This window comes from Tenrec ecaudatus, chromosome 6 (assembly GCF_050624435.1).
Source record: "Tenrec ecaudatus isolate mTenEca1 chromosome 6, mTenEca1.hap1, whole genome shotgun sequence".
Lineage (NCBI taxonomy): Eukaryota > Metazoa > Chordata > Mammalia > Afrosoricida > Tenrecidae > Tenrec > Tenrec ecaudatus.
Genome location: NC_134535.1, coordinates 58,772,395 through 58,786,779, shown reverse-complemented (window position 1 = coordinate 58,786,779; position 14,385 = coordinate 58,772,395). Strand labels below are relative to the sequence as shown.

The 14,385-nt window shown below is 40.4% G+C and overlaps 1 protein-coding gene across 3 annotated transcripts in view; it reads left to right on the top strand.

Moving 5' to 3' along the window:
- LGR5 (leucine rich repeat containing G protein-coupled receptor 5) overlaps positions 1 to 14,385 on the top strand; it is a 172,340-nt gene that overhangs the window by 95,611 nt on the left and 62,344 nt on the right. For all 3 annotated transcript variants that reach the window (XM_075552774.1, XM_075552773.1, XM_075552772.1), the window contains exon 3: positions 11,094 to 11,165. In XM_075552774.1, the coding sequence (XP_075408889.1) occupies positions 11,094 to 11,165 (72 nt within the window). The remainder of the gene's footprint in view (positions 1 to 11,093; positions 11,166 to 14,385) is intronic.

Sequence of the window (14,385 nt, the reverse complement as noted above, 5' to 3'; positions counted from 1 at the left end):
GGTGAAAGAGCTTTGGTAAACTATAACTGAGATACTAGGTTGAGTTAGTAAAATGAGAACATGTGTGTGTTCATGCCTAATCGTCCTGCCCGCAGGCTTTGCCAGCAGTGCTCAGCCTCCTGTCTCCGTCCATCTGGCTCTCGGTTATCAGTGATGCTCATTAAAACTTTTTTTCCCTAGTTTATCTTGACACCTTTTCTATCTCTCTGCCTCATCTTTTCCTTCATTAGCCTTCCTTTATTCTCCACCTCTCATTCCTATACAAGGGCACCATTTCTCAGATGACACAACTTGTGCAAGGGCAGTGAAGAACACTCACAGGGCTCATTGTTGTTGTTCGGTGCATTGAGGCATAGCAACCCCGTGCTCAACAGAACGAAACTGTTCGAACCTGGACCATCCCCACAACTCTTGTTCGTTTTGAGCCCATTGTTGCGGCCACTGTGTCAGCCAATCTCCTTGAAGGTCTTCCCCTTCTGTGCTGAGCCTCGACTACCAGTCTGGACTGATTCCTCCAAAGTCTCACGATCCTCTCTCCTAATGAGCGTTTTGACTTTCCTTCCTCCAACACAGGTTTGTTTGACCTCTGGCAGTCCCTGGGACTTCCAAGATTCTTCACCAGCATCACAGTTCCAAGGGCTCACTTAACAGCAACTACTACATCAACATTGCTCTTTATATCAATCACTCAGAAAGTATTAGCCTTAAGACACACCGTACATATAACCACATTAACATGACCAAGAGACAGCTTTGCAAACATCACAAGAATAAGGCATAGGATCCCAACACATATTTTTGGAGGAAACAATGTAATCCATAACATTGTTTGAGGGAAGAGGCTAAGAAGATGGCTTGGAAACTGAGATGAGCAGGATGAAGGGAGCCAGCCGTCCCAAGAGCTGCTGTTTTGGGTTTTGTTTTCATGTAGAGAACAGTATGACCAAAAGCCTGGGTGGTTGTGTATCTTGAAAGAAAACAAGTGTGTCGAGAGCAGAGTGGCAGAGAGGAAAAATGACAGGAAATGGGGATAGAAAGGGAACCAAAGACCAGGTCAGGCAGGGCCAAAACGCTAAGTACGGAATTCAAGCAAAAGCAAAAAGAAGCCACTGGAGGACTGCTAGACAGCTGGTGAAGGGGTAGCATTCATTTGTTTTTTGGAAAGATTTCGGGTTTTTGTGTGTAAAATAGATTTGGAAGGAGCATGGGATGTTAAACCAGCAGAAAGTCCACTGCAGTTGTCAGAGCAAGGGACTCAAGATCTGTTGCTACTCGTTCCTGTGAGTCGACGCTACCTCATAGCCATCGAGTAGCACCACGGGGTTGTGTCACCCAGCGCAGTCACCCACGGTGTCCCCATCGTCACACTGTACCAGAGCATGCAGAATCTGTGGTGACACGTGTCACCAATCAGACTCATAAGATAATGAGATAAACATAGGCGAAAATGGCTTACGTGTGATATTTCTTAGTTTATAGGAATACTAACAATAAAATCATTTTACAGAGTATTTTTTAAACATTTTATTAGGGACCCATACAACTCTTATCACAATCCATACATATATCAATTGTATAAAGCACATCTGTACATTCTTTGCCCTCATCAATTTCATAGCATTTGCTCTCCACGTAAGCCCTTTGCATCAGGTCCTCTTTTTCCCCCCTCCCTCCCCACTTCCCCCTCCCTCATGAGCCCTTGATAATTTATAAATTATTATTTTGTCATATCTTGCCCTGTCTGACGTCTCCCTTCACCCCGTTTTCTGTTGTCCGTCCCCCAGGGAGGAGGCCACATGTAGATCCTTGTAATCCGATCCCTCTTTCCAACCACTCACCCTCTACCCTCCCAGTATCGCCCCTTACACCCCTGGTCCTGAAGGTATCATCTGCCCTGGATTCCCTGTGTCTCCAGCTCCTATCTGCACCAGTGTACATCCTCTGCTCTATCCAGACTTGCAAGGTAGAATTCGGATCTTATATTATTATTTCCAACAATAGGAATAACTAAGCAGAAACCTTTACAGTTTTTCCTACTTTTCTTTTTGATTACCATTTAATTCTCAAAAAAAAGTTTTGGAGAAAAAAAAAAGTTTTGATACAGGTTCATAGATACTAATTACCACAATACTATAGCTAAAACACCAGAAAATGTGACAACATCAGTGACTCTACAAACACTGGTAGAAATAAAAATATCACATGTTTGTAGCATGCAGACAAAAGCATATCATGATGTCATTACACTCGGCCATTGTGATGCTCCGACCAAAAGGGGTGCCTTAGGCGGTCTGAAAGTAAATTAGCATATGGTTTTAGCTTAGTGTCTACATCGCTGCATTTAAACCAGGCTTCTGTAAAATAATAAATTTCTGCTGGAAATGTTTTCATAGATAGTTTTATAGACAGTTATTTTGGTGGCACCCTCTCTGACAGGGTCACTGGTGTGGTCCTACCGACCCCCCACCCCCACCCCCAACACAGCTCCCTGTTCCTATGATGCCATTGGAGTGATCCCGTCGGGACAGAACAGAACTGTCCCATTTTCTTTTCCTGCTGTCGTCTGTCCACGCCTCTCTCATGCAGAGCCACTTTGTACATGGGAACGGCCAACGTTTGGATTAACCCCTGAGCGCTCCACTGCTGCGCTATGCCTGCCAGGGTTCCTTCTACGGCTCCTTCCCCTCACTGCTCTGACTCACAGGGACCCTACAGGACAGAGGAGAACTGCCTCTGGGGGCTTCTGAGAAGGTAACTTTACAGAAGTTTAAAGTCTCATGTTTCTCCCAGGGCACACCTGGTGTTTTTGAATTGCTGACCTTGACCTTTGTGGCCCACTGTGTAAATCGCTGCCACCAGGACTCCTTCCTGCTCTTGAGAGGACCCCAAACCTAGATCACTAGGGCAGACTTGTTTTTCACTTGACTGCTAGACCAGTGGATTCTAAAATCATGTTCCCTGGACCAGCAGCAGTGGTAACACCGGTGAGCTTGTCAAAAACGCATCCTACGCCAGCCTATTAAAACAGAAATTGGGGTTTGGAGCCAGGCAGTTGTCTTTTCTAAGAGTTTCTGGTGATTCTGATGCACATTAAAGTTTTAAAACTACACTCTAGTCCAAGGGTCCCTGGTGATTCTGTGATACAGGCATTGGATTGCTAAGCACAAGGTTGGTGATTCGATCCCACTAGTTGCTCTGTGGGAGAGAGTTGGGCTAGCCTGCCCCTGTAAAGATTATAGTCTTGGAAATTCCACACTTTGTGCTAGAGGGTCTCTATGAGTTAGAATCGACTCAACAGCACTGGGTGGGTTTTCCCCTCCAGGCCAGTGACATCATCCGCGAAAGTGCTTTTTCCACCACACAGTGCTCGGCGCGTTCCCAGAGTTTCCTCAGCAGGTCTGATTGGAGAAGAAGACGTTATACCACGAATTTGCATTTCTAAAAGTTCCTTGTGAGGCTTCTGCAAGTCTTGGGACTGCGCTTTGAGAGTCATCAACTACGTATATGACTATCTTCATAGCCCCAAGCTCTCCTTCGCAACTGAGCATGTACAAATTCATCCAGGCTTTTTTAACCTGTCTTTCCCAATGACCATCAGCACTCTTGATATCCAAACTTGTGAACTCTATGTCTGTCACTCCTTCTGTCTGTTTTCTTCATTTCCCCCTCGCTTCCGGGATCCAGCCAATTTCCAAGTCATAGAGCTCCTCATTCCACATTGTCTTTCCCATGTCTGCTTGATTTCCTCACCACCCGCTTCGGGTTCTTGTTGTCTCACATGGATCACTATCATAAAGATCTTTAGGTAACAATTAATATACATGAAACTGGAGAACCATTTCAGAGTTTCCACTCTTGACTATACATTGGAATGACCAGGTACACATCTTAAAATACCAATGATTACCTCCCAAGATTCTTGTTTTATGGGTCTCAATTGGGACCCAGACATCTTTATAAAAAAAAACTGTGCAGACAGCTAGAGCCCCCTGAGATACATACAGAGTTGATTGAAGGTAGGCACTATTAGAGAGGTCTGGAGGTGAGAAATGACGGTGAGCAAACTCTGAGGTTAGATACTAGGAGCCTAACGTAATACAGTTAATAGAGATGGAGGGCTCAATGGCGGCAACTAATTCTGGAGGCAAGAAGAGGCTTGGTTCTTAATGTCTTAGGTGGGAGGACACCCAGTGGAAGTGCCTATGAAGCTGGAATGTCGGTAGTTTGGAGCAGGATTCTGTTATAGAAGTCCCGAGTGGAAAGTTGTTTACGAAGCCATAAGGATGAAAGACACTAAAGTGGATGAGGGTCTTGAGACAAGGGTAGAGGCCCTGTATGTACCCATGTGATTCTCCATCTACATCAAATTCACCTGAGCTGCTTATTAAAATGCAGATTCCAAATTCTACCCCAAGAACTTATTATTCACTATGTGTAGATTCGGACTTGGACATCTGAATTCTCCCCTTGTGGGAGAGTGGGTTAACAGTTGGCCTGCTACCCACAAAGTCAACAGTTTGAACTCACCAGCCATTCCAAGGGACAAAGAAGATCTCTCTATTCCCGTAGAGAGAAACAGTCTCCGAAACCCCCACTTCCTGTCCTATAGAGCTGCTGTGAGTCGGAAATGACTCAGTGGCAGGACTTAGGCTTCTTTGGTTGTTTGTTTGAAAATTTACAGTCTCAGAAACTCATGATGACACTCATAGAACCCTATAATGTTGCGAAGAGTCGGAGTCAACTCCACGGCAATGAGGGTTTTTCCCCTGAAAATGACGGTAACACACGCTGAAGTTGGAGCACGGCTAGATGGAGAGAGACAAGAAAGGGTCAAACTCCAAAACTGGAAGATTTATAATTTGGAGAAGAGAATTTTTAAAAGAAGCTAGCAAGAAAGGAAAGGACCCTTCTGAGCAGTGATAAATATAAGCATGAAAACTGTACTGCATCTTGCAGTGGGCGGAGCTTGAATCAGAAGCAACAGTTTTCTCATGGCCAGTCCTTCCAGGGATGCAATGGCGTTATGTTGTTTTTTCCTGTTGCTCATATGTTTCCTCAGCTTGATCCAAGCAAGTTTCAGATTGTTATGCTGGCAACCAAATTCTTTCTTGTAAGCATTTCTATACAAACATAAGCAAATAGCGTACTCCCTCTCAGACCTATTTTCTCATAGGCAAAGGAGAATAATAACAAATTTCTTAATATAGAAGGTATTTGACATTGTGGCTAGAATTTATGATTTTTTTTTAGGTGGCTACTATTTGTATGCCCAAAAGTACTGCACATAGCATATTGAAAGTGCTCAAAAAAAAAAGAAGTACTCAAAGAAATTTTGTTGAATTTAGATTTGATGTGTAATGCAGAAGGAATACTCTACAGCTGTTTCTGATCTGGTTGTGCAAGGACTAGCCAGCCATCCTGAAACAGTTATGCCACATGTGAATTAACTATTGCACCATGGCCAGTCGTTTGGGGGAACAAGATCAAATAATCAATAAGTATTGATTGAGCTTCCTGCTCTGTGCAGGCAGTCGATTCCTGGCCTTAGAGAGGCAATCAGCTACACTACGTGTAAAAGGGAAGAAAGTAACTTTTATAGGTAGTTGGGTATAGAGTATGTTTTACAGGAAAACTGACAATGGCTTAGATAATTAAGAGAGATTTAACAAAAGGGTGAAAGATTGCATTTAACTAGTCTTTAGTTAGAGAAATCATGGGCCCTATGTCCAAAAAAGGACTGCTCTGTTGACCTGAAGAATTCGTTTGTTAAGTTCAGTGATATTAGCCTTTCCAAAATCTGAATCTTTAAAAAAAAAATCCTATCTAATGATAGAAGCAAAATGCCCAGCTCAAGAATGCAATTTAGGAAAAGAAGGTTTAAAACTGACTTTGACCAACTGTAGAATCTTAACTTCTTGGGAAGTGGATAGTTCTTTGCAAATAGAAATTTCTTGAAGAATATTATGAAGCACATTTTATTTTTCTTCCATGGGAAAACAAACAAACAAAAAACAGTTGTTAGAATATCATGATCTAAGGTTGCTTTGGCAAACATTACCAAAGATGAAGGTCAGCATGGTTACTGAGAGATCGATTAGTAGCTTCTACTAATATACTGATATAATTTTTTAAGCAACATTAAGGCAACCAAAATATTAGCAATTCAAGTGCATCCAGAGGCACCTGAGGGGAACAGCCTGGTGATAGTCATTGAGGAGCTCAGCCATTGAACCTCCTGAGGTGCCGGAGTCTCTTCAGCTGCATATGGGATCCCTGTGAGTCAGAACCAACTCAAAAGCAACTGGTTTTGTTTGCCTTTGATTAGGGCAACTGACAATGTTTCCAATGCTCTTGAACCTCCAGATTCACGGAGGAGTGTGTAATAGGACTAGATGTGCACTATAACACTGGGTGAATATAAAATTCATGAGCGTGCTGACATGTGCTACCAGACAGGGCTCAGGTAGTAGAGAGTGAGTTCCCATCAATTCAGAAGGCTTGAATACTTAATCACTTTGAAGGTCAGGAAAGGAGAGACAAAGCAAGAGAGCATTTTTAGATGCAGAGAATTATGGAAAAGGAGGCTAGGGACTTTATTTCATTCGTGCTGGCATGAGAATTGATAGAAAGTGAAAACATGAAAGTGAGCTCATCAGAGCTTGCTTTACCAAGACTGGCAGTGAATGAGTGAGAGTAGGGAGGCACTGACTGGGAAGACCAGATGAGAGACCAACGTAGCGATCGAAAGAGGGTTCTCTGGTAAGAGAACTTTGCAGGAAATACAATTTTGCAGAAATAGAACATCTCTGAAATCACCCTAGTCAAATATTAAGCTGCCATACGTGTTATTCATCTTTATTTATTAAATGCCCACTATGTTTTAGGAGCCCTGGTGATGTCGTGGGTTATGCTTTGGGTTGGCTGCTCACTGCAAGGTCAGCAGTTCAAACCCATCAGTTGCTCCATGGGAGAAAGATAGGACTTTCTACTCCTATTAAGAGCCATGGCCTCAGTAACTCACAGGGGCCATTCTGCTCTGTTGGAATCAACTTGATGGCAATGGATTTGGTGTTGAGTGAATGACTATGCTTCAGGTTGGTAGTTTCCAAACTTTCCTTACCACGTACAAGAAAAAATCCATAGGTTGTGTTTATTTATTCTGAAAAATAGATAGATAGATAGATATGAAACAAAGGTTTCTAACAGCAATTGCATAGCTAATGCATTATGTTAGTTTTCTATTTTCTCTTTCCTAATTATATTCCCAGCCACTAAATGTATTTATAGTTGGAAAAACATTGCTTTAGGCACCTGAAGAAGGCATGAATACAATACAAGAGATTATTCCCGTCTTTAAAAAGATCATATCTCTTAAGGGAAGGAAAACAGGGACAAAGATGGGTAACCACAAGATAAGGAAGGGAGGCATGAAACTTTGCAGCTAGAGGGCATCTGAAAAGACATCTCACATTGTCCATTTCATGCAGTAAGTGAGAACAAGCAGCTGAGAAATGTCAAGTCATTTACTTACTGGCACACAGCAAAGCAGTATCAGAGCAAAGCAAGCATTAACTCTTGGGATGGCTCAAGTCTCTTAAAATTAAAAATTTTCAACACAGAATAATAATTTTTTTTTGGTGATCCAAATGGGTTTTTAGTAAGGAGAGAAGGTGATATAGAAGAGAAAGAGAAGAGAGGAGAAGAGAAGAGAAAGAGGGGAGCGAGGGGGGAGGGGGAAATAAAGGATTGAGAGAGAGAACACAGCAAAAGAGCCAGAATAATAAATTTTACGCTATGATTTTAATTTCATTTAAATTTCATTCGGATTCGGCGAATGATACTTTTTCTATACGCACACACTCCTGGGTGCAAAGGTAGTGCAGTGGCAGAATTTTCAGCGCCCCTGTGAAAGTCTCAGACTGGGTCCCCTGCTCCATGCAGAGCCGCCAGCTCGCTGTCAGCGGTGGCTTGCGTATGGGCATCATGGTGCTAAACAAGTTGCAGCAAAGCCTTCAGACTAAAGTGGCCTCAGAAGGGCTGCTTGGCTACCTCCAAAGATCAATGTTTTGTTCCATTGTGTATGGGATCGCCGTAAGTCAGAGCCAACTCCTCCGTAGATAACACACACGCACACGTGTTCTAATAACACTTGCAGTATGATCTTTTACTGCTCGTGTATGGTATTTCATCCATGGGACGGACTAGCAAGGATGCACTGATTGAACATTCTATTGTGGGTGCCTTATTGCAGGCCGGTCAGGGTATTTCTGTGAGGAAACTGCATCTCATTGGAAGATAACATCGTTGTATAAACTGGAAGCCATTAGGCTTCCCAGGAACAAACACAAGCCAAATAGATCGGCTGCACCCTCATCACCAGCACCCACCTTCATCAAAACAATATTGGCATCTTTTGTCCTTCAATCCTGCTCGTGATTTTAAGATAGCTCCTAATAAAGTTCTGTGGCCTTTTGAGTCACTCTGTGGTTCTTGAGTTTTCGATTTGGTAGTGCCATCTACCATCAGAGTCGGAGATTATGGCTGTGATGTAATTGCCTTAAAATTGTACTAAACCAGGTGTTACAATACCGCTCCTTATTGTCCTTCTTCTTTATGTTCTCACCTTGACCATTTTGCACTTTGAAAACTATTGTAAAGTGAACGTTTTTTTCTTTTTCTTTGAATTTTCAAAAATGTGTACCAAAAATGTGAATACCTTTGCACTATAAGAAATTCATATAACACAGAACAATGGCAAGGCTATCTATTAAAGGAATGTCCCCTTCACCCTCTCCACTTCAACTTTCCTCACAAAGTTGGGTATGTCGTCCTCCAAGTCTTTCTCTGAGTATCTAGATGCATATTCGTACACTGGGTTTCTTTTTTTTTTTTTAATCACAGGAAACTTTAATGAACTGTATTGACTGAACTATGCCATGTATCATCTTTTTTCTTATTAAAGCTATTGTTATATATTATTTTCATTAGCAAACCATCCCATGACAATGTACAGAAGAACATTAACAAGAGAAAATATACTGAGGATTTTTTTTCCACATTACTTCTTTTTTAAAAAAAACATTTTATTAGGGACTCATACAACTCTTATCACAATCCATACATACATCAATTGTATAAAGCACATCCGCACATTCTTTGCCCTCATCATTTTCAAAGCATTTGCTCTCCACTTAAGCCCCTGGCATCAAGTCCTCTTTTTTCCCTCCCTCCCGCTCACCCCTCCCTCATGAGCCCTTGATAATTTATAAATTATTATTTTGTCATATCTTGCCCTGTCCGACGTCTCCCTTCATCCCCTTTTCTGTTGTCCGTCCCCCAGGGAGGAGGTCACATGTAGATCCTTGTAATCAGTTCCCTGGGTTTCTTTCTTAAATGTGATTATGTTAAACGTATTGCTCTTGCTTTGTTTCCCACTCAAAAAACTTTTTTTTAACATTTTATTGTGTTTTCAGTGAAAGTTATCACAGCAAATTCATTTTCTATTGCTACACAAATTACTCGGTTACATTGTCTACAATCCCAGAATATAGCAGAACTCGCCCCATTTCCGCCCTTGTTTCCAGTTTTTACTCGTCTGGTTTACCAGCTCTGTCATCTCATCTTTGCTTTGGGGCAGAAGTTACCCTTTGGTCTCGTATGGCATTTTTTTTTTATTTTAACAATTTATTGGGGCTGATACAATTCTTTTCACAGTTCATACATATACATACATCAATTGTATAAAGCACATCTGTACAGTCTTTGCCCTAATCATTTTTTTCTCTTTTCTTCTTTTACATTTTATTAGGGACTCAAACAACTCTTACCACAATCCATACATATACATACATCAATTGTATAAAGCACATCCATACATTCCCTGCCCCAATCATTCTCAAGGCATTTGCTCTCCACTTAAGCCCCTTGCATCAGGTCCTCTTTCCCCCCCCCCTCCCTCCCCATTCCCCCCTCCCTCATATGCCCTTGGTAATTTATACCTCGTTATTTTGTCATATCTTGCCCTATCCGGAGTCTCCCTTCCACGGTTCTCTGCTGTCCCTCTCCCAGGGGGGAGGTCACATGTGGATCCCTGTAATTGGTTCCCCCTTTCCAACCCACTCACCCTCCACTCTCCCAGCATCGTCCCTCACATCCTTGGTCCTGAAGGTATCATCCACCCTGGATTCCCTGTACCTCCAACCCTCATATGTACCAGTGTACAGCCTCTGTCCTATCCAGCCCTGCAAGGTAGAATTCGGATCATGGTAGTTGGGGGGAGGAAGCATCCAGGATCTGGGGGAAAGCTGTGTTCTTCATCGATACTACCTCACACCCTAATTAACCCATCTCCTCTCCTAAACCCCTCTATGAGGGGATCTCCATTGGCCGACACTTGGGCCTTGGGTCTCCACTCTGCACTTCCCCCTTCATTTAATATGATATATATATACATATATACACATACATATATACATATACACATATATACACATACATACACACACTTATATCTTTTTTTTTTTTTTGCATGATGCCTTATACCTGGTCCCTTGGGCACCTCGTGATCGCACTGGCCGGTGTGCTTCTTCCATGTGTTGTATGGCATTTTTAAATGAATCAATAATGATAGCATTATTATTTGCCAAATTTAATAGCCATGATGGGTATTTTGTGGTATAATTGCAGCAGAAATGTTTGTTTAATTATCTAACTCAATTGTACTTATATACTAGAATTGTAGAAATCATGTAATGGTCACATTTCAGCATTATATTTCTTGAAGATTTCTGTTTCTGGTGTTTATTTTTAAATGTTTTTAAAGGATAGTTATATGTTACAGCATAGTTATTAAATGATTTATTGTAAAAAGATAATTTACTCTAATGATGTTTAGGGACTTTTCCACCAGCATTTTTTTTCTATATAGAATTTTTTACAAACAATCTCGAGTAAAACAAAATACTTTATTGTTGCTATGGCATTACAGCTTGGACATCGCTGTATTGTACTTTTTAAACTGTATTGTAAATTTTAAGTTAATTCCCATGGAAAGAGTTATGCTCACTTTCTCTTCTGTCCCTTTAACCCCACAGACGTCTTGCTGGAAACTCTTTGACATACATTCCCAAGGGAGCATTTGCTGGTCTTTACAGTCTTAAAGTTCTGTAAGTAAACTGGTGCTGTTTAATACACTTCCCATTTTAGAGTCATTAGAATTTTAGGATGCTAATTCATTTGTAAAATTCAGCCTTTCTACGAAATTAAGGTCCGTGGGACAGTACCTATCTAAATTCCAGCCTACCTCCACTAGTACATAGAATTTATGCATGAAAAATTATCCGAACTGCAATATCTAAAATTGTTAACATAGAAATAACCAACTTATTAATGCATACATTTTATAAAAAAGCATTTCTCTTTGTATTTTGAAGTTGAGGAGAATGCTCTGATTCATCTTGGCCACTAAGTGCAGGAACCTGCATGATGGTCATATAATGAGACCAGTTTGAAGGTGGCTTCTCCCTTAGGCTGCCCTGACTGAGGATCCACTCAGAAATGGCAGCTCCACGTCCCATCTGCAAATACCTGTGGAAAAGCCACTGGCATACGAGATCTCTAAGCAGCAGCTTTTTAATCTATTAAAATTGTAAAAGGTTATTTTCATATTTTTAATGTCCAGCTTCCCAATTTGTTTATATGCTAATTCCATAACGACCTCCTCCTTCTAGTATCCATTGCTTAACTTTTTTCCCCTCAGTATTTAAGTGTAGGGGAAGAAGGCACTTGGGTTAATAGGTAATGCAAACTAAAAGTCATACCAGGAAATGTTTATATCAGAGAAAATGTGCTCATTTTATTTCCTTTCCTTAGTTACAAGTTATTAACTCTAAAAAATCTCATCTATCCCGACTTAATACCAATTGCACTTAAGTAGCATGAGGGATTTGTGGTCTACAAAAAAAAATTAATTAAATGCATTATTTTGTTAAAAGTTGAATTCAAAAACAGAACCAGTCATTAGGCCTGCTCATGTGGGTTTGGTTGTTTTCTCCCTTTGGATTAATTTTTTAATTGTCATGTTGCCAAATCCTAATGTCAAACCATTATAGGATAAACTCTGTCTTATAACACCAGGATCAATGCAGCTATATGTCCATGAATGTGGACAAATATCTTGAGCCATTCATAAATGTATCATATAAATCAAACTTCACTAAGACAAATAAGTGATGTTTTTCCTATGTTGATGGAAGTACTAATAAGTACTTTAGGTACTTATTGAAAAAATATACTGAATTATTTTAATTCACTTTAGGTATATTTAGCTATAGCGTGTACATGCATGTATGTCTGTATTTAAATGTACCTCTGGCAATCATACATAAATTATTAATATGTCATATGAATATAGATGAGTTGTATATAAGCTGTTTAATTTACAGTCTTGTAGTTTTAATCATTGAATTCTTATGTTTGAATGACTTGTTTTATATTAATTTTTTCATCATAGCATTAAATGCTTTCTAGTTATTCCCTTATATGTTTTTTATTGTATTAGGTCACTTTTGTTTGTTCCTAACTACAATCAAAGCTCCAGGAAATTAGACATTGGTCATGGGTCCATCTCTAGATCCTAGAAAGTACCTGACTCAGAGCTGATACTCAATGAGTATTCGTGAATGAATGACTCAGGCTGAGGAGACAGAGAGAATAAAGGTGCTCTGGACTTCAGTGGAGATGTTATAGATACAATGCCCTATGTTTATTCATGGAAAATATACTTTATACTAAATAAAAACTTGAACTTTCATGTCTGATTAGGCCTCTATCTATTGACTGCCTTTAAAAAAAAAACTAGAATTCCCTGTGTGAGCTTTCCTACTTCCTATGGTACAATATAATTATTTCAGGAGCATTGGAGTCGTGTGATTTGAAAATAAAAATCACAGACTATTTCTCTGTATCTACCATTACAGTGACCAGATCACTTCTGAGTCTGTGGACAGATGCTTTCAGGGCCCTAGAGTGGAACTATAGAGGTTGTATGCATTTAGACAAGTCTGATAGTTCAGAATCAGTTTCCTAGGAGACATGTTTTCCCAAATAGATGACCCAGGAGTTTAATCTTGAAGAATAACTAGGAAATAGCCTGTCAGTCAGCTTGTCATGCTGTGGTGGACTGTGTGGTGCTGGGATGCTGGAAGCTATGTCACTGGTATTTCAAATGCCAGCAGCGTCGCCCCAAGGGAACAGGTTGCAGCAGAGCCTCCAGACTAAGAGCAGGCTGTGCAGAAGGAATAGGCTGCCCAACTCTGAGGAACTAACTCCTGAAAACGTATGGATAGTATACTAAAAACCTCATGAATAGAAGCAGAACATTATCAGAGAAAGTGCCAGAAGATTAGCCCCTCAGGTCAGAAGGCACTCAAAATAGGAGTGAGGAGCTACCTTCTCCCAGTAGAGTCAAACATAATAGTGTGGATGGAATTAAGTCTATAGGAGTACAATCTTTAGGACCTTCACTTGCTCATGGGGCGTGACTCAAAATAAGAAGAAACAGCTACAAACATCAAATAATTGGAACTTGGAGTGTATGATGTGTCAACCTAGGAAGTTGTCAAAAATTAAATGGAATGCATAAAGATCAACATTCTAGTCATTAGTGAGCTGACATGGACTGGTAGTAGCCATTTTGAATAAGAAAGCCATGTGGTTTACTATGCAGGGAATGACAGATTCAAGAGGAATGACTTCATATTCACTGCCCAAAAAGGACATTTCAAGATATAGCTTGAAATACAATGCTGTCTGTGATAAAATATCTATATGCATACAAGGAAATCCAGTCGATACCACTAATAGTCAAATTATGCACTGACTACTAAAGCTAGTGATAAAGAAACAAGAATTCTAATAACGTCTTCATTCTGAAATTGATCAAATATGCAATCAAGATGCATTGATAATTATTGCCAATAGGATTAATGCCAACATTGACAACAAAGAGGAAGGAACAGTAGTTGGAAAATATTGTCTTGGTGATAGAAATGAAGTTGAAAATAGCAGGATAGAATTTTTCAAGACAAGCAACTTCTTAATTGAAAATACCTTTTTCCATTAACAAAACAGCCACTGTATGCATGGGCTTTTCCAGATGGAATAAACGGAAATAAAATTGACTACATTTATGGGAAGAGACGATCAAGAAGGCCAACATCAGCAGCTAAAACCAGATCAGCAACCGACTGTGAAACAATAGCCAGAGATTGCTCATATGTAAGTTTTCAGGGTGAAGCTGAAGAAAAGTAAATAAGTCTACAAGACCCAAAATATGACCTTGAGATCTTCCCACCTGAATTTCAAGATCATGTCAACATGGACTTG